This window comes from Apteryx rowi, unplaced genomic scaffold, assembly GCF_003343035.1.
Source record: "Apteryx rowi isolate R43461 unplaced genomic scaffold, aptRow1 scaffold_974, whole genome shotgun sequence".
In the NCBI taxonomy this organism is placed as follows: Eukaryota; Metazoa; Chordata; class Aves; order Apterygiformes; family Apterygidae; genus Apteryx; species Apteryx rowi.
In genome coordinates this window covers 56,053-72,152 of record NW_020451287.1, presented here as the reverse complement: position 1 = coordinate 72,152, position 16,100 = coordinate 56,053, and the positions used below count along the sequence as shown (strand labels likewise).

Sequence of the window (16,100 nt, the reverse complement as noted above, 5' to 3'; positions counted from 1 at the left end):
GTCCCGTCCCATCCCATCCCATCCCGTCCCGTCCCCTCCCGTCCTGCCCCATCCCGCCGCATCCCTGCGTGCGCCCCGCCGCAGCCGGCAGCATGATCGCCGCCCAGCTCCTGGCCTACTACTTCACCGAGCTCAAGGAGGACCAGGCCAAAAAGGTAGGGCCCCAGTTATTAACATCTTTAATTTTTTTAATTTTTTTTWAAAWWWTTTTTCCGCTTTTTCCCTGCGCGCCGGCCCCAGGCCTCTCCCTGYGGGGAGCGAAGCGGCGCTCGGGCATCCGCGCCGGGCCTTGCGCGCCCGGCCCTTGGGGAAGGGCCGCAGAAATGCCTCCTTCTGGTTTTGTTTTTTAATGCGTTTTTAATTCTTTTTTGTGAAGCGGGAGGGGCGTTCGCGGGGGAGGAGGAGGAGGAGGRGGATTTCGTGCCCTGCGGAGAGGGGCTCCCGGGGCCCGGCTGCTCCTGCGGGCATCCCTCGCCCCGGCGCCGGCCTGAGCACAGCGAAGGACATCGCTCGCAAACAGCGTTCGCGCTGCGCCGCGCTGCAGCTGCTCGATTTACGGGAAGCAGTTGCGAGCCGTGCTTAAAAGGCAGATTTTTTTTCTTTTTTTTTATATATTACTATTATTTTTTCCTGCTGTAGGAGGCTGCTGGTGCGTGATGGGCGCAGCGCCGCGGGAGCTGTGCACAGGGCAGTGGGGAGCGTGGCCCCCTCTCCCCCTTTTGGGCCCCGACGGGGACAAACCATCGCAAAGGCTGCYGAACTCGGAGGAGTTTCGGCCGCGGCGTTAGCAGGGGACGTGGGGAGGCCGGCCCCGGCGCCAGCCCCTCTTCCTCGCCCCGCGGGCCCCGGCACGGCGCCTCGCTTTTCCCAGGCTCCTTCCACGCTTGGGGCCTCCTGCGTTTCGGCAGCCAGCGGGGCCCTGCCTTCTCCCCGCACAATTCGTTTTGCCCTGCGCTGCCTGCGCCAGGCCTCCTCTGCCGCGCCGCGTATATTTAGAAACCCAAGATAAGCGCGAGGGTGCCGCTGGCCGGGGAGCGGGCGGGAAGGCTGCGCCCCAGAGGCTCGGGGCGGGGGGGGGGACCCTGTGGCATCCTGGCGGTGTTTGTTGAAGGTACYGCACGGCTGCTGCTGTCCGATTGCACGGGAAGCGTTTTGGCTAGGGAGCTGCTGAAGCTGCCTTATGCATCCGTCTGGCGTGGTTGGGAGGGAAAAGAAAAATAAATCCTGTTTAAAATGCAGACCTGCTGGTTTCGGAGGCCGTGAGGCGTCTCCTTCCAGCTTGCGTTTTTTGGGGGGAACGGCAGCCGAGTCCCCCCGCTCGGCCGCCCTTCAGGGAGGACGCTGGGAGGGCGCTGCCCTCCATGGTCCCCGCGGGGCCGGGGGCTCTGCTCCATCCTGGCGCGCCGCTCGCTGGCATACGTGCATGCATGGCTTCTTGGCGGGGCCCTCCCTCTGCTCGCCGCTTCCGGAAAAGAAATACTCGCTGCTGCTGCTGCGGCTACGTGCCGGGGGCTGCAGGCCGCGGCGGCTCCCCCCTCGTCTCGCGGCATCGCCGCCCTCAGCGGCGGCCCGCTCGGCGTTTTCGGCGCTGCGGGTGGCGGGTCACCTTGAGGATGCTGCTGCGGGTCGCAGGGGGATGGGAAAGGGTTAAGAGCACCGCCGGGCCGAGCTTTCCCGGGGGCTGCAGCCGGGCGGGGGGGTTTTCGGCCCTCGGGATACCCTTGCTCTGAAAAACAGTGCTGCTTCCATGTTGGTTTTGCTGGGTTTTAGGCAATCCCTTAGGCGTGAGAGTCTTGCCCTGCTCCCCTCCTTTTTTGTTTTTTGTTTTGTTTTTTACCCCCTGCTATTTTGCAGTTTCTGGAGCATTTGTGGAGACGAGCCCTGGCGCGAGGGAGGGAGGGAGGAGGCCGGGCGAACATACGTGCTCACCCGGGGGCCCGCGGCCTCTCCGAGGCGGCTTTTGCCTGCGAAGCTGCGCAAAAGGCAGCCAGCGGCGYGGAGGGCCGCGCGGACGCCCCGGCGGCTCTGCTCCGTGGYGCCAGCCGCCTTTCCGGCGGGTTGGGGCCTGCAGCGGCCGCCCCGCCGGAGGGAGGGAGGGAGGGAGCCTCCAGGTGCTGCCCGCTTTCTGCCTCTCGGAGGAACGATACCTCGCCCTTGCGTTACTTAACTAAAGGAAAAATGTCATAATCCAGCCTGGTATTTAAGTTAACCTTGAAAAGAATTTGGTGGAACGGGACGAAAAAATGTAGGACCCGTTACGGCAAATAAAAGCGCGCTGCTGACCGGCCGCTATAGTGGCATTTTAGGAACCAGTCTGATAAATTGTGGTGGTGTATAAGCGGGCGCAAACAGTTTCGTGAGGCCGAAGCTACTTGTTTTAACATGTTGTGGCTCCTGGCGAATCCGCCTTGTGCCTCGAGGATCCTGGAGCTGGTCGGCTCCACAGAAAGACGTTTGCGTATCCAACGATTTTCCTGCGAAGCCCCAGTCGGCAAAACGGACGCTAACGATTCCCGAGGCTGTTACAGGAGTGCTCCGTCCCTGGGTACCGCCGTCCGCCGTCGGTGCCTGCGGGAACCGGCCGGGCTTTTGGGGGCGGCCCGTAGCGCCACGTGTTTCACCAGGCGCTTACGAGGCTGCTCCCGTTTTTGGGATTTGGACGCGGTGGCTGCGTCCGTCTGAGGGCCGGCGTCGGCAGTGACTTTCCCGCCCGGCCGCTGCCGTAGCCGGCCAGCAGCCTCCGAAGGCAGGAGCGGGGCTGTGCCACCAGCGTGACTAACCCTCTTCCTGCCTGGGAGGGAAAAAACCTGTTTTTTTGGAAACTGTAGCACACATGGGTGTGATTTTTGTTTCCAAGCCAGGTTCGTCCCGGCCGCGGTGGTGCGGAGGGCCTCCCCGTCAGGCGGTGTGCGCGTGGGGGACACCAGCCCCTTCCTGCAAGCGTGCCGGGTTTGGTGAGCAAAGGGAGCCCTTCCCGCCCCGTTTTCCCTGAGCGCGAGGACGGGCTCGTCCCTGCCCCACACGGCAGGCTCCGGCAACGGCCGGGCGGTTCGGCTTTGCTCGCTCCCTCCCGTCCCCCAGGGTTAGGGATCCGCCGGGACAGTTGGACCTGGCCGCGGTGGCTGGTGCCCTCGGATGGGCAAGCTCCTGGTGGCTGCGGGAGGCCGTCCGGGTCGGCGGGATGCTGTCTTCGGAGCAGGCGAGAAAGCAGGGCTCTGGCCAGGTATGGCAGCAGCGCTCGCTGCGAGAGYGATGACGCTGGCGCAGGCTTTACGGTCAGCTTAGGGCCCAGTTACGCTGCGGTCGGCTGCGTTTCCCTCAAGACGTGGTTTGATGGCGTTATTCATCGCATCCCGTCTCAAAGTCCTGGGTGCGCGCAGCACTTGCGTACGTACGCTTCGCATGGGAGTGTTTTATTATGGCATTTGTCACCTAAGATATAGTGTCAGCCCAGAGATACGGGCGCTATCTCGGCTTCCAAGGCGGCAGAGGAGGCGCAGACGGTCTTGGCACGGAAACGGCCAAGGGCGTAAAACAAGGTGGCTCTTCCCGTTTCCCTAAGGACAGAAAACACGGGATGGGTTTTATTTCCGTTGCCCCACTAAGTTGTGTTTCCCCCAAGCAAAAGTGATCCYGAAGGGGCGGCTTCGGCCCGAGGTGTTTGCAGAACCAAGTTTCCAAGGCAGGCAGTGAAACGAGGCAGGAACAGGCGGAAAGAGCTGCGATAAAAGGGGTGCGACGTGCACCTTTAGCAGGAACCCCCGCGGCCAAGCTGCGTTTTTGAAGCGTCAATGCAGCTCTTGCTCTTTCTTATGCTGAAGATCCGTGTAATATTATGGAAAACAGCATTATTGGACTCACTGTAAAACTGCCCCCTTTTTCTAGGGAGGTGAGTTCCCATCTTGGGAAGCCCCAAGGGAGAAGTCAACAGCTTTTAATTTGAGGAGGAAGACGCTACCCACCCGCAGCTAAGTTCTGCCTCCCCTGAGCCTCTGGCTGCGATGACTTTGGAGCAGGGTAGGGAAGAGGGTTTGGGACACAGAAATCATTTCTCAGCCTGGAAGATAGCGTTGAAACCGCTGCGGCAAATCCTTTGCAATCCTTTAAACGCCCTTTGTTGCCCYGTGCTGCTCACTAGCCGCCAGCTGCCCTCCGTCTCCGTCCCTTACTTGGTTTTCCCTCTCGTTGGGTTGAAGGACAAGGCACCGAGAGCTTGGCCGCTTTGTCYGTGTGGTCGCAGTCCCCAGCTGGGGCCGTGTGTTATTCTCCCATTAAATTCCGGTTAAAGAGCGGCATAGGCACGCTCGCGTGTGCTGGGCAGGCTTTCACTCTGCCGTGTTGTTTGTCTTCCTCTCCAGATCGACAAATACCTTTACGCCATGCGGCTCTCCGACGAGACCCTGATAGACATTATGGCTCGCTTCAGGAGGGAGATGAAGAACGGCCTCTCCAGAGATTTTAATCCCACGGCTACGGTAAAAATGCTTCCTACGTTTGTGAGGTCCATTCCTGACGGATCAGGTAAGGAGCTGAGTGTCTGTTTTCAGCATTAAACACGACGTGCTTCGTGGGAAACCTTTTAGAAATAAGCCAAAGCACTCCCAAGGATGACAAAGCAGTTTGCTTTCTGGCAAGCGAAGGCAACGTTTCAAAGAGGCAACCTCCCTTCCGTGTGCAAACCTGCTCCGACAGATGCCGGAGGATTTTGCGATTCCTGTGTCAAACCTGCTTTAATGGCAGCGGAAGAGCCCTTTCTAGCAATCAGTCCACCAACGATCAATACATTTGCGTGGAGATCTGCCTGCCAGCAATCAATACCTGCACGCAGGGGGATTTTTTTGATCTTAGGAAATTCACACTGAGGGGATTTTGAGTTTTAATGAATACAGTGGCTTTTAGTCTTTTGCAGTTTGACTCAGCCCCTCTTCTCCTTCCTGTCCCCCCCGGGAGGGTGCAAACCCCCCATATGCAGAATTTAAGCTTCCTGGCAATAGCTTTGCTTTCTGTAGTTACCTCTTGCAGACCCTCTTTGGGGAAATTTGGGAGCTCAAGGAGGCTGCAACATATTGCTTGAAAGCTACTGGTGCTTGGCTGTACCAAGCATTTTCAGGCTGGATGCAGGATTCAGTTTTTCTGTGATCACTGTACCTTATAAAAGGGCCATAAAGAGCTCTCAGAAACCAAAAAGGTGTTGCACTGGTGTCTGAGATCAAGATTGCCCTTATTTTTGTGTTTATTATTTAGCGGTAACACTGGATTTGCTTTTCATATGCAGCATGAGTTGGTTAACTGTATTTTGGTGCCTGTGACAGATTAAATCCCTTTTTGCAGGAATTGCCCAGTTATAATTGTGTTACACAGTTGTTTTTACATGTTTTGAGTCTCTTTTGAATTAAGACCAAGGAATTAATGGGTGAAGGAATATTGAGCCTGGTGCTTAGCATCAGTTTGAGCTGTCTAGCAGGTGGAAATCTTTGCTAGCTCTGCTCTGCCATTGCTTCATGTGGCCTTAATGCTGACTTAATTGCAATGTGATTCTGAAAGAAGAAAAGAAAAAGAAAGGGAGAACAAGTTTGAATGCTAATTTCCCTTAATTTAACGCTCTTAGCTGTTACGTTGAAATGTTGTGTTGAAATCTGCTGCCTGTTGAGACAGGCAGCATTGAGCTGCTGCACTCAGCCGTGTCGCCGGCAGGCGTTGCACTGGTGAGATGACCTTCTGTGCCGCCGCGGGGAGGGCTTTTGCGTGAAATCCCAGCATTTTTACTGACTCAGGAATCCCTGTTTTTTTTCCTTCCACCCAGTTTGGGTGGAAACGAGAGCAAACCTGTCCCCGTTACCCTGGTCGGGCAGGGAAGCCTGAGTGGCGGCGTGACTGGCCCGGCTCCYCGCCGGCCGTGTGCACATATGGGTGCACGGCGAGACGTTTGCTTTAGACCACATATACGCCCCTGCTGAAGCAGAGCCCTTGTGTGTGGTGTCCCGGGTGCGCAGGTCTGGCTTCGGCGCCTGCGGGCTCACCGGGACGGGCGCGCTGCRGGTAGGGCATCGGCAGCGCGGGATGAGAGCGAGCAGCCCTTCGACCGGGACGAGCGCCGGAGAACGCGATAATCACCAAACGTGGGCTGAATACGCAGGGTTTTAGTGTCTTCTTAGGTAGCTGTCAGAAATGTGGGCAAAAACATGCCATTATTTATCTAAAAAAGGTACCGAGCCCTCCCATCCGCCGGGAAGGGCGCAGGCGATTTCTGCCTTTCGTCCCTCCCTAGAAGCCGAAGGCTTTTTCCTGGCCCGTCTCTAATTTCCGCCTTGTAAGCTCTCCCCTCCATGTCTGGTTGTTATTATGAAAGCTGATTATTCAGAAAAAAATAGCGCTGTTTAGCTGCAGATCTCTGCTCCTGTACTTTAATAACAAGGAGCCTTTGAGCAGTATTTATTGGAGACTGGAGATGTTGTTCTTAGCAGGGTTTTTTTGCTTCGTTCTGAGTTAATTTGAAAAAGCAGCAAGGTTTTGTCCAGAATGCCTAGGATAGTATCTCAAGTTAACTCAAAATGCTTTTGAAGGATCTTCTTAAATTATCTGTAGCAGTTTTAATTGCACCTTTTTGTTATAAAGCATGGATTAAATCCTGCTACTTGGGTTTAACTCCTGAAATACTCTGAAAGAAGACTGTTACTTTGCATATAGAAAACTTTACGCTTTAGTTCAGGGCTGTTTTTTCTTTTTAACCAAAAAGGATAACTCTCACGAAGCGTTACCTTGTGAGGAGCCTGACCGTGCTGGAAATCTCTGGCAGCGTGTTAACAGGTCAGCGCATTTGAAGACCTTTCTGAAGTGCACTGTTTGTTTGGAGTGTGTGCTAGGGTGCATTTAGGCTTGAAAAAGGGCCATCTGCTCCAGTGTTGATTTTCCATTATTTAGTGGAAGCAATGGCTTACGCTGGACAATTGATACTCTATTATGATAAAGCTTGTTCAGGTATTTGGCTTAACGAGACACTGGCGATAGACATTTTTCTTCCGGTCTCGTCACAGTGAAGGAGGCTACGAAGAACTGAATTCATTTTACAAAACGTGATACAGGGAACTGCAGGCACAGTTTTTGGATGGCTTCACATTTTAAAAGGCAGTCATATTGGAACAAAATGATGTTTAAAGCCACGCTGTCCGGAAACAGATAGGGAAGCACTGCATGGTCTGTATTTTGGCAGACTCGATAGAGAATCAGCCCATGTCTAAGGCAGCCAGAAGAAAGAGCTACATCGTAATGGGGTAAAATCATGAGAATTATGTTAAGGGTTACGGGCCCATGCTGCATGTCATGAAGTTTGTTGCATTTTCTGCGTGGAAGTTGCTGTTCTTTGTGGCTCCTGGAGGCTCATTGGAGTCCAGGCTGGTGAGGAAGAAATGTCCATCGGGAGTTAAAGACAACTGTAGGTAGTTTTGGCCTGTGCGTGGGCAGAATAATCTCAGAGGCAAGTTTGGGTCTGGAAATCCTAGTGGGTAAATTGCAGACCCAGCACTTTTTTTTTTCTTTCTTTTTTTTTTTTGGATGGCAACGTGGGGTCAGAGGGCTTTGAGAGCCGAGTTGAAGTTTGAGATGGCACTCAACAGCTAATGGTCTTCCGGACCGTTAAGGGTCTTTCCGCACCGAATTTAGGTAGAAATGGAAAAATGGTGAAGATGTTGGGAATGGCCTTCCCAAAGCCGTAGTTTAAATTGACAGGAAGAGCAAATAGAAACGAGAGGCCGGGCCGCACTGCGGGATGGGGTTGGGACGGGGTGGGAGATGGGTCGGACCCYGCAGCAGCGGTGCCGGCTGCGGCGAGCACCTCCGCCTTGCCCTGGCGAAAGGAGAGCAGCTTGGGCCGCCCGAAGCTCGCGGGACTTTTGGGACCGGCAGATAACCGCGGYGTGCCCTGCTTCCCCAAATGCGACCTCTTCCTCGGGCTTCGGCGATTGCTCGCTTTGTTTGCTCCCTCCTTGATAAGGCGAGATAGYGCCGTTGCCCGCCCTCGCCGGCCCGGTGAAACGTGTTTGCTTTGCTCTGCAGGCAGCAGCGAAAGCGTGACTTCGCGGATAGCTGGGCAGCGTGTGAAACTCGCAGGGAAGCTTCATTCTACTCTCTGTGCTCAACGTCTTTTCAGCTCGCTCCCGAGATCTTTGCCAGCTCGGTCATAAGACCTGGATACGAGCTGTCCGCTGCCAGCCCGCTCTCTTTGGACAAACCCTCCTAATAGTTGTCCTTGTACCGTCGACGCTCAGTGTTGCCATTGCACTAACTTTGTGCTAAATTTTAAGGAATTAGCCTGACGCTTCAAACAGATGCACTGCAGACAGAAATTACTTGCTATAAGCACCGTGTGCTTGCTTATATACACTATACTTTATACTTAACATATACTTGGTGTTTTCCGAATGCGTGTTGCGTACAAAGTTTAATCGCTTATGTCTTGTTTTCCCCATAGAGAAAGGAGACTTCATTGCGCTGGATCTTGGTGGTTCTTATTTTCGAATTCTGCGGGTGAAGGTGTCGCACGAGAAGAAGCAGACGGTACAAATGGAAAGTGAAATTTATAATACGCCTGAAGACATCATGCATGGCAGTGGGACACGGGTAAGTGTCATCTCTTCAGGATGCATCTCTAAAGATTAGCTGTTTTTACACTGTCATTTGAGGGGGTGGGGGAAACCCCCAAAACAAAACCCCAAAAACCAAAAAATGCAAGAATGATCTTAGCATTTTAATAGTTATGCCTATGATAATGAGACTAAATCAACAGTAGTTAGTAAAAGAGCATTCAAGAGTACTGCAAACCTGCTGTTATTGTGTGGGAGACTTTTGGCCGAGTTAGAAGAAAGTATATACTCCTATAGTAAAGTTACTTGCCACAGACAGGAATGAAGAGCAGGAAAACAACTTGGTTTCTGTGAGCAAGCAGCAAGCCCAGCTCTGCAAAGGGAGTGCTAGATGATGGACAGAAATATTGATGACAGCGCAAGTATCTATCCTGGCAGTCTGAGGAGCTCAGCATTCGTGAAAAATTATGAGTACATTAAAAACATCACAGGAAGCTGATGGGATGCTTTGGGACAACTTCAGCTTAATTTTTGCTGAATAAATGGTATGTTTTTTTAGTCTCTTGTGTTCTAAGAGTGGAAAACAATATCTGAATCCATTTACTTGGATTTCAGATTTGGTTGTTTGGAAGAATTTGTTTTCTTTTTATGATTAAGAATTGGATTACAATGAGTATTTTATATACAAATGTGTCTCTGTCAGTGTAACACAAAACAGGTAATTTTTATTGTTGGAAGGGACGTTTTTATACCTTTTTTTTTTTTTTTTTAGAATGAGGTGCTATTTAAGAATATAAGAGGAGACCTGTAGGAAACTTGGTCTGTTTTAAAAGAATGAAAAAAATCAAAAAATGATGTAAAGGGCATTTCTATCCTTAGTATATTTTCTGTAGTCACCTTAATAACATTAACATTTATAGGTAATAACCACTGCTACATTCTTATGCAGTAGCATGCATCAGATGGCAACCATTGCTCGTAAGTAGCATTGATATAAAAATTTTTGTGGTATCTGAACTACAATAATAAAGCACATTCCTCTTAAAGGCTTTTCCTAATATTATTACTTTGTTATCTGGCTGAAAGGGCATGCAGCAGCTTTCCCACGGCGAGGTTTCGGAGGGGAGCTGAGCTGAGCCGAGCCGCCTGTTGCAGGTGGAGGTAGGGAAATAAGTATTCCCACAAATAAGTATGCCCAGCTCGGCACCACCAGCTCTGCCCGGCGCTCCTTTGCCCTTCCCTCAGCAGGCAGCGGCCTCATCCTGGCGTTTCTGCCTCCGGCTTCTCCAAGGCTGCCCAGCCTTGAGGCGCCCCGTGCCGTTGTGTAGCTGAGCCATCCTACCGCTGCTCTGGCTTTGGGAAACTCGCGGAGCAGCCCCTGACTGAAGAAGGGGAAAGGTTTGGGGGCCCCCCATCCCCGGGATCGAGCTCATGACGCCGGTTCGAACGAGCAGCCCAGACGGCGGGCGGTGAGGAGGCAGGTTTGGGATGAAGGCAAGCGGAAGAAGCAGGGGAGGGAGCCTGAAGGAGACATCGCATCTCCGTCCTGTCTTGCGCTGACTCTGTGCCTAGATGGATCAGTGTGCTTTGTCTTGATAATATTTTACTTTTTAAATATCCAAAGGCAATTTGGCTGCTGAGAACCAGTAGCACGGAGCTCAGACTGATCGGCTTTGTCACGGCTTTTAGACTAGAGAAGAGGCAAGCAAGGGCGGCTTCCGCTTACCCTGGGGAGAAGAGACGTAGCTTAGGTCACCCTGGTGGAGATGCAGCCTAGATCATTTCCAGTATTTAAGTACCTGGAAAAGACTGGGAGGATCGTCAGGATTAGATCCAGGTCCTGAGATGTCCCATGACAGAACCTAACCACAGCTGAGCTGTTCCCTGTGCCGTGAGACCTCGCAGGSAAGCGTGATGGATGCCGGGAGGCACCTGAGCAGGTGGTGGTTTGGTCCTGAGGACTCCGACATTCCCGATTCAGGGTCTCCTGAAGCTGCGAGCCAGATTAGTGCAATACTTGCAGCAAACCTCCTGCGTGGTGTAGGTTACTAATGTGCTTTTCAGCAAGCTGTGTCATTAACTTCGGTGAGTTACACGCTTAAAATCCCAAGACATAATCAGCTTATTGGAGGGATCGTGATTTATGGCTTCATGCCTCACTGGCACAGTTCATTTTGTTATTTTCTACTCTACTGCATTCAAAGTTCTATTTTTGTCCACCTGTTGGGCATGAGCAGACTTCTGCCATTCCYAGCTGAAGTCAAGGGCAAAACTCCTATTGACTTCAGCAGTATCAYAGTGAGTCTAAACTTAGTAAGAAGTCTTCCTCACCAACTCGGAGAACGGCAGTGCGTTTAAGGCTCGATTTACGTGTTGCTTTTTGTGTTCTGCTCACGCCATTGCCCACCGCACACGATGCCCGGGAGTGGGCAGCGATTTGGGTTTCTCCTCCATCTGCCTGCACTGTTTTAATGAAATCCGCAGGAACCGCAGAGCGTCGCCTCTCCTGTCCTCGCAGATGTGAGGTTTGGGTGGTATTATGGGCAGTGCATGTATAGATGCTTTCTTGAGTCTCCTTAGGAGCTGGCTAAAACTGATGGTAGCAAAATCAATAAATGCACCTCTCTTTCTTCTCTCCTTTTGAGCAATGTCTTCTTACTGTGCTTTATTAAAAAAAAAAAAGGAAAAAAAGAAAAAAAAGAAAGGTTCAGCAAGGTTATGCAGTACGGAGTAGGCGCTGCTGMTGTCATGCCACGAACGTGGCTAATGGTTAACTCGCTCTGCCCGTGCGCGCCGCGGCGGCGGGGTGTGCATGCACGCGCCGTGCTGACCGCGGGGCGCTCTCCGCGCACCCAATGAGCTGTGGCGTGTCGCTGCCGGCCCGCTGGGGCGTTCGTCCGCGGAGGAGGCTCTCGAGGGATCGCGTGAGACCCCTCTGCGCCGGGGGCTCGTGGTGCAAGGGAGGGGTTTTGTTGCAAAACTTCTGCTTCCTGCGTGGGCTGCAGTTGGCCCTCAGTTAACATCTGTAGTCCTGGTGGCAGCTGCAAGTTTAGTAGGACCGAGGGTTTAGCAAGATGGAAAACTTGCCAGAAACGTATAATCCTGTTGCTGCTGTGCTCCTCTTGCAGGAACTGTTGTATTTTGTTGCTTAACTAAAATTCTCCTTTTGGTAACTCCTCTTTCTCTCCCCCTCATCTGGACAGCTGAAAACAGTATTACAGAAGTGCAGTGTGTATTCTTTTCCCAGTCTTTTTTGCTGTGTCTGCTCAGTTAAATGCCCCCGATTTGCCCGGAACAATGAATGGCAGTGTTTCCCCTGGGAAACCACTGTAATTGTGCTTAATCAAATTTGAGCTCGTTTTAGGAATGGGTTGAACTGTGTTCTGTTAAACGTTAATGCTGCACATGCCACTTCTCGGCCTGCTTCAGACAGCACAATATTCCTTTTCAGGCTCAGGATTGCTGCAGTCTGTCTGTAGTGCTTTTCTGTCTCTCTGAGATTGTGTGAATCCTTCTGAATAAAGCTGGGAGAGCTCGCTGCAGCCAGCAGCCGGGACGGATACCTGTGCGCGCTCCCTTCCAGTCGTCCCCACTGCTCTGGGCAGTTTTCCCAGCTTCTGCCCACCAAAGCTGCAGCTGGATTTTGCTTCAGGGAGCTAAAACGTGAAGTTATCTTCTGGGGCAAGAGGAGGCTCGTTAATCGGTTCAACATCCATTTGCAGTGTTGGTCAGTTCAAGGCACGTGTGGCTTTTTGGTCCTGGTGCCTACCTGTGTGTATTTGCGCTGTTTTGATGGACAGGGCTTCATCTCTGCCTTGTGAGCGGCTTCGGGCGTTGCAATCCAGCCGAGGGCCTTTCCGAATAGCTGCGAGCGGGAGACCTCCCCGCRTCTCTGCCCGCCTCTTGCACTCACCCGCACGTGCAAATCCTGCTGCTGGAAAACCGGCCCAGCAGCGGCAGGAGCCGCGCAGACAGGCGCGGGACCGGGAAGGCAATGGAGATGTTGATTTAGACGTGTTTTGGGTTGGTCCTGCGCGGTGTTGACTTTGCTGGTCTCAGCAATGCCTGCGTTCAGCAGATGTTGATCTCTGCTGCATCTCTGTAAAAGTGCTTAGCCTCGCATGGGATTCAGTCCCATGTACTCTTCTAAGATGCATCGTCCTGTTAACGAAAGGTTAAAAGAATATTTTGTTCTCCTCCAGCGTTAGGTAGAAGGATTATGGCAGGCAGGAGAGTCACGTGCCTCTTGTTCCAGGAAAAGCATTTTTATATCGGTGTAGAAGATGCCATGCAGAATTAGATGCATTAAAGAACAACTGATTTGGTAACTTATTAATTACTAAGGTGTTAATATTCGCTGCCTCAGAGTTCTGTCACTTACATGTCTTAAAAAAACTTGGAGCAGATACGTTCCCTGCTTCCCCCACCCAGCACAGTTTTCATACTCGGTTTGAAATACTCTCTGCCCTAAGCTATATCTCGATTCATGGCTGTTCTATGTTTTCCCCTTTTTATAGCTTTTTGATCATGTCGCTGAATGCCTGGGAGACTTCATGGAGAAACAACAGATMAAAGACAAGAAATTACCAGTCGGGTTTACGTTTTCTTTCCCGTGCCGGCAATCCAAGCTGGATGAGGTAAGAACATGTCCCGATTTTCTTAATGTGCAAAAGAGCTACCGTGGTATTAAGCCACGGCTATGAAAGCAGTATCCCAGAAAGGCATCATTTCTGGGAATAAGTGAGTGGTATAGCTCACTGGAAGAGCTGATTAAGAGGTGACGGTGAAGCATGGAGCGTGGCCTCGTGCTGGCTCCGCACGAGATCCTCAGCGTTACGGTTTGCGGCGCAAACACGGCAGCAACTTTGCCTGGCTGTTACAGAGCCTTTTTCACCTCTCCCGGCAGGCCGCAAGCGGAAGAGATGCGGCCCGGCGGCGTTTGCTCAGGTTTTGTTGCGCTCGCTGGGCGCAGAAGCCGACGCAGGTTGGGGTCGGCCCTCCGAGGAGCGGTGCTGAGCACCGCCGTGGGCTGGGCGCTCGGCGCCTCGGGGAGCCGGCGGTCGCCTGCAAGGGAGATCCTGCAAAACGGGCTGGAAATACCCGAGTGACGTTGCTCCGGGTGCAATTCCCGCACTACGATATTCCCCCCCTGTGCCTCGCTGTAGCGTGCGGCTCAGCAGCCGCCTCGTACAGCATTGCCGTGGCAACCGGGCGCCAAATTAGCGCCGGGACCGAGCGGTTGCATCCGTGCGGAGCGCGGCGAGGTTGCACGGCGGAAAGCGCGACCTGCTCTTTTAGCTTGCAGTGCTGTAGGCGGGCTGGTGCCCCCGCGCCACGAAGGCTGGTGCTGAGAAAGGTCAGGCGAGGCCGTTATTTTTGCATTATTTGCAAAAATATGCATTATTTTTGTTGCATTTCACGCCACTTGAGCGAGGCCAAGAGCCGAAACACCAACGCAGGGCTCGAATGCGGTGAAAAACGGAGAGTAAGTGGTTGGTAAATGCCTGGTCGGCTTCGGCGCGGCTCGGCGAAGGCTCCCGGCCGCAGCAGAGCCGTGCGGGGAGAGCGGGTGCGAAGCCGGGTCGCCCTCAAGCAAAGCTGTGCGGGTGCGTGCGGGGTGCTCGTGCCCGGGCCCGGGTGCCGAAGCACACGGAGACGCAGCCRTGACCGCGCGCTCCGGGGGCGGCTGGGGACGTCAGAGACGCGGAGCTGAGCGTCAGAGGAGGGGTAYGATAAGAGACGAGGGAGAGTGTCCCTTAATGAAAAAAGAAGGTACTTTTGGAGGCTGGAAAATGGGTTTGCGGGCTGGATTCGTTCCTGGCTTGCCTCTGCTCCCGGGGGGATCTTCAATCTCTTTAAGACAGTTTGCAGACAGGGAATTCAATATCGGGACTTTTTTTTTAAATTTGATCCATGCTGCATGCCACTTTTTTTTTTTTTTTTTTTAAACTGTAACCTATCATTTTATACCTGTGTTTTGCTTAGCTTCATCTTAATTTAATTTTTAATTTTGGTCGTTTCTTATTCATCCTTGTCAGTATAAAAGTGACTTCTAGCCCTAGATTTGTGTCTAACCGTAACATGTCATGATTTTCTAGGTATGTACATAGTCACTCATATGTTCAATTTACAGCGAGTGCTGGCAGTTCGCTTTTTGCACACGTATACGCACGCATGTGTATATTTAAGGATTTTAACCCGTGCTACACTTCTAGTGTTTGCCTTAACCTGTGGGCGCCGTCCCACGGTGAAACAGGCCCCGGCGATCGTGCCCAGCTGCCTCCCGCTCCTGCAGACGCCCCGTCCCTTCCCTTTAGTCTTTCTCTGAGAGCAGCCAATTTCTGTGGCCCCAAAGGATTAAATGGTTTTCCGAGAAAAACTGTTGAGGAGTAAGAGGAAGAAGAGCAGGCTGAAGAGATAAATGTGAACAAAACGCTTCCTAGCAAGGGAGAGGGGAAAACGTTTCCCATCTCTCCAGCGACTGTTGATGAGGGTCAAAGACCATCAGTTGTCCCAGGTTGGGTTGGTAGGTCATGTCAGAAGAGAGACCTGAGGATGCGTTTGAAGTACAAATGTCTTGTTTTCAAAGAAGAATAAAGTCACGGCTGCGTCTCGGCTCGCGCCGGCCCCGTGGTCAGCGTGGCTCTGCTCTTCCCTCAGGGCGTCCTGATCACCTGGACGAAGCGCTTCAAAGCGAGCGGCGTGGAGGGAGCCGACGTCGTGAAGCTGCTCAACAGGGCCATCAAGAAACGGGGGGTAAGCCGCGCTTTCTTCGCGTCTCGTTCTGCGTCCAGGCAAGCTGGCGTGCTGCTCGGTCGCAGAGCCCCGTTTCTGCGCTGATCCCAGCGACGGTGTGGTCTGCCGTCCCGCCTGGAGACGTGCGTTTTGGGGCCGGCATCCCGCGCTCCCGCCATCCCCTTTCCTGATGGGCAGCGGGAGCGGCGACGTTGTGGCACCTCGCTGGCAATCTTCAGCGATTTTATCACCCTCCAAAACCTGAGAAATTGCTGTGCTTTTGGTGGCACCTGCTCCCAAGAAGCTGCACATCATGGTTGGGGTTGGTCTTGCCCAGCTTGGTGCGGGCAAGTTGCGGCTTCGGGGGGGGGTTTCAAGCTCAGTGTTGCCCCCCTGAGGTTCCTCAACGCTGACTTTATAGGGGTGACTTGGTTGCTGATTTAGACAAGTACCAAGGCACCTAGCGTTAGACGAGACCAATCTGGGCTCGTGCGACTCTTGCAGCCAGGCGATATGTTGACGACTCAAAATCCAGATCCATCGCATCCGGGGCAGTTTTTGCTCTGGGCAGCAGTGGACTCTTAAGCAAGTCTGAGTTTGACCGTCACCAAACAGCGTTACTGTAGTCCGTTACTGCGTCAGACTTGGGAGCAGGGAGAGTAACGCACCAGAGCGCCTGGAAGGGAATGGTTGCATATCGCTCTGATAGTCTAGCATTATTTGCTTACATGCTTCTATTGAAATCTTTGCTTGAAATAAGCATCCTAGATGTTTTAAGTGAATTCC

The 16,100-nt window shown here is 52.8% G+C and overlaps 1 protein-coding gene across 6 annotated transcripts in view; it reads left to right on the top strand.

The window, feature by feature from the left end:
* The first annotated feature begins 28 nt into the window (after window positions 1-28).
* The window catches only part of HK1 (hexokinase 1), a 33,183-nt gene continuing 17,111 nt past the window's right edge, over window positions 29-16,100 (top strand). For 3 of the 6 annotated variants that reach the window (XR_003251779.1, XM_026054892.1, XM_026054891.1), the window contains exons 1-5: window positions 29-155; window positions 4,359-4,521; window positions 8,468-8,616; window positions 13,097-13,216; window positions 15,240-15,335. Coding sequence is in view for 5 of the 6 variants with exons in the window: in XM_026054892.1 (XP_025910677.1) it covers window positions 93-155; window positions 4,359-4,521; window positions 8,468-8,616; window positions 13,097-13,216; window positions 15,240-15,335 (591 nt within the window). In the remaining variant the exon portion in view is untranslated. Of the gene's footprint in view, window positions 156-2,839; window positions 3,224-3,252; window positions 3,388-4,358; window positions 4,522-8,467; window positions 8,617-13,096; window positions 13,217-15,217; window positions 15,336-16,100 lie in introns of those variants that run through there. The other 3 variants (XM_026054895.1, XM_026054894.1, XM_026054893.1) reach the window with 3 other exon arrangements.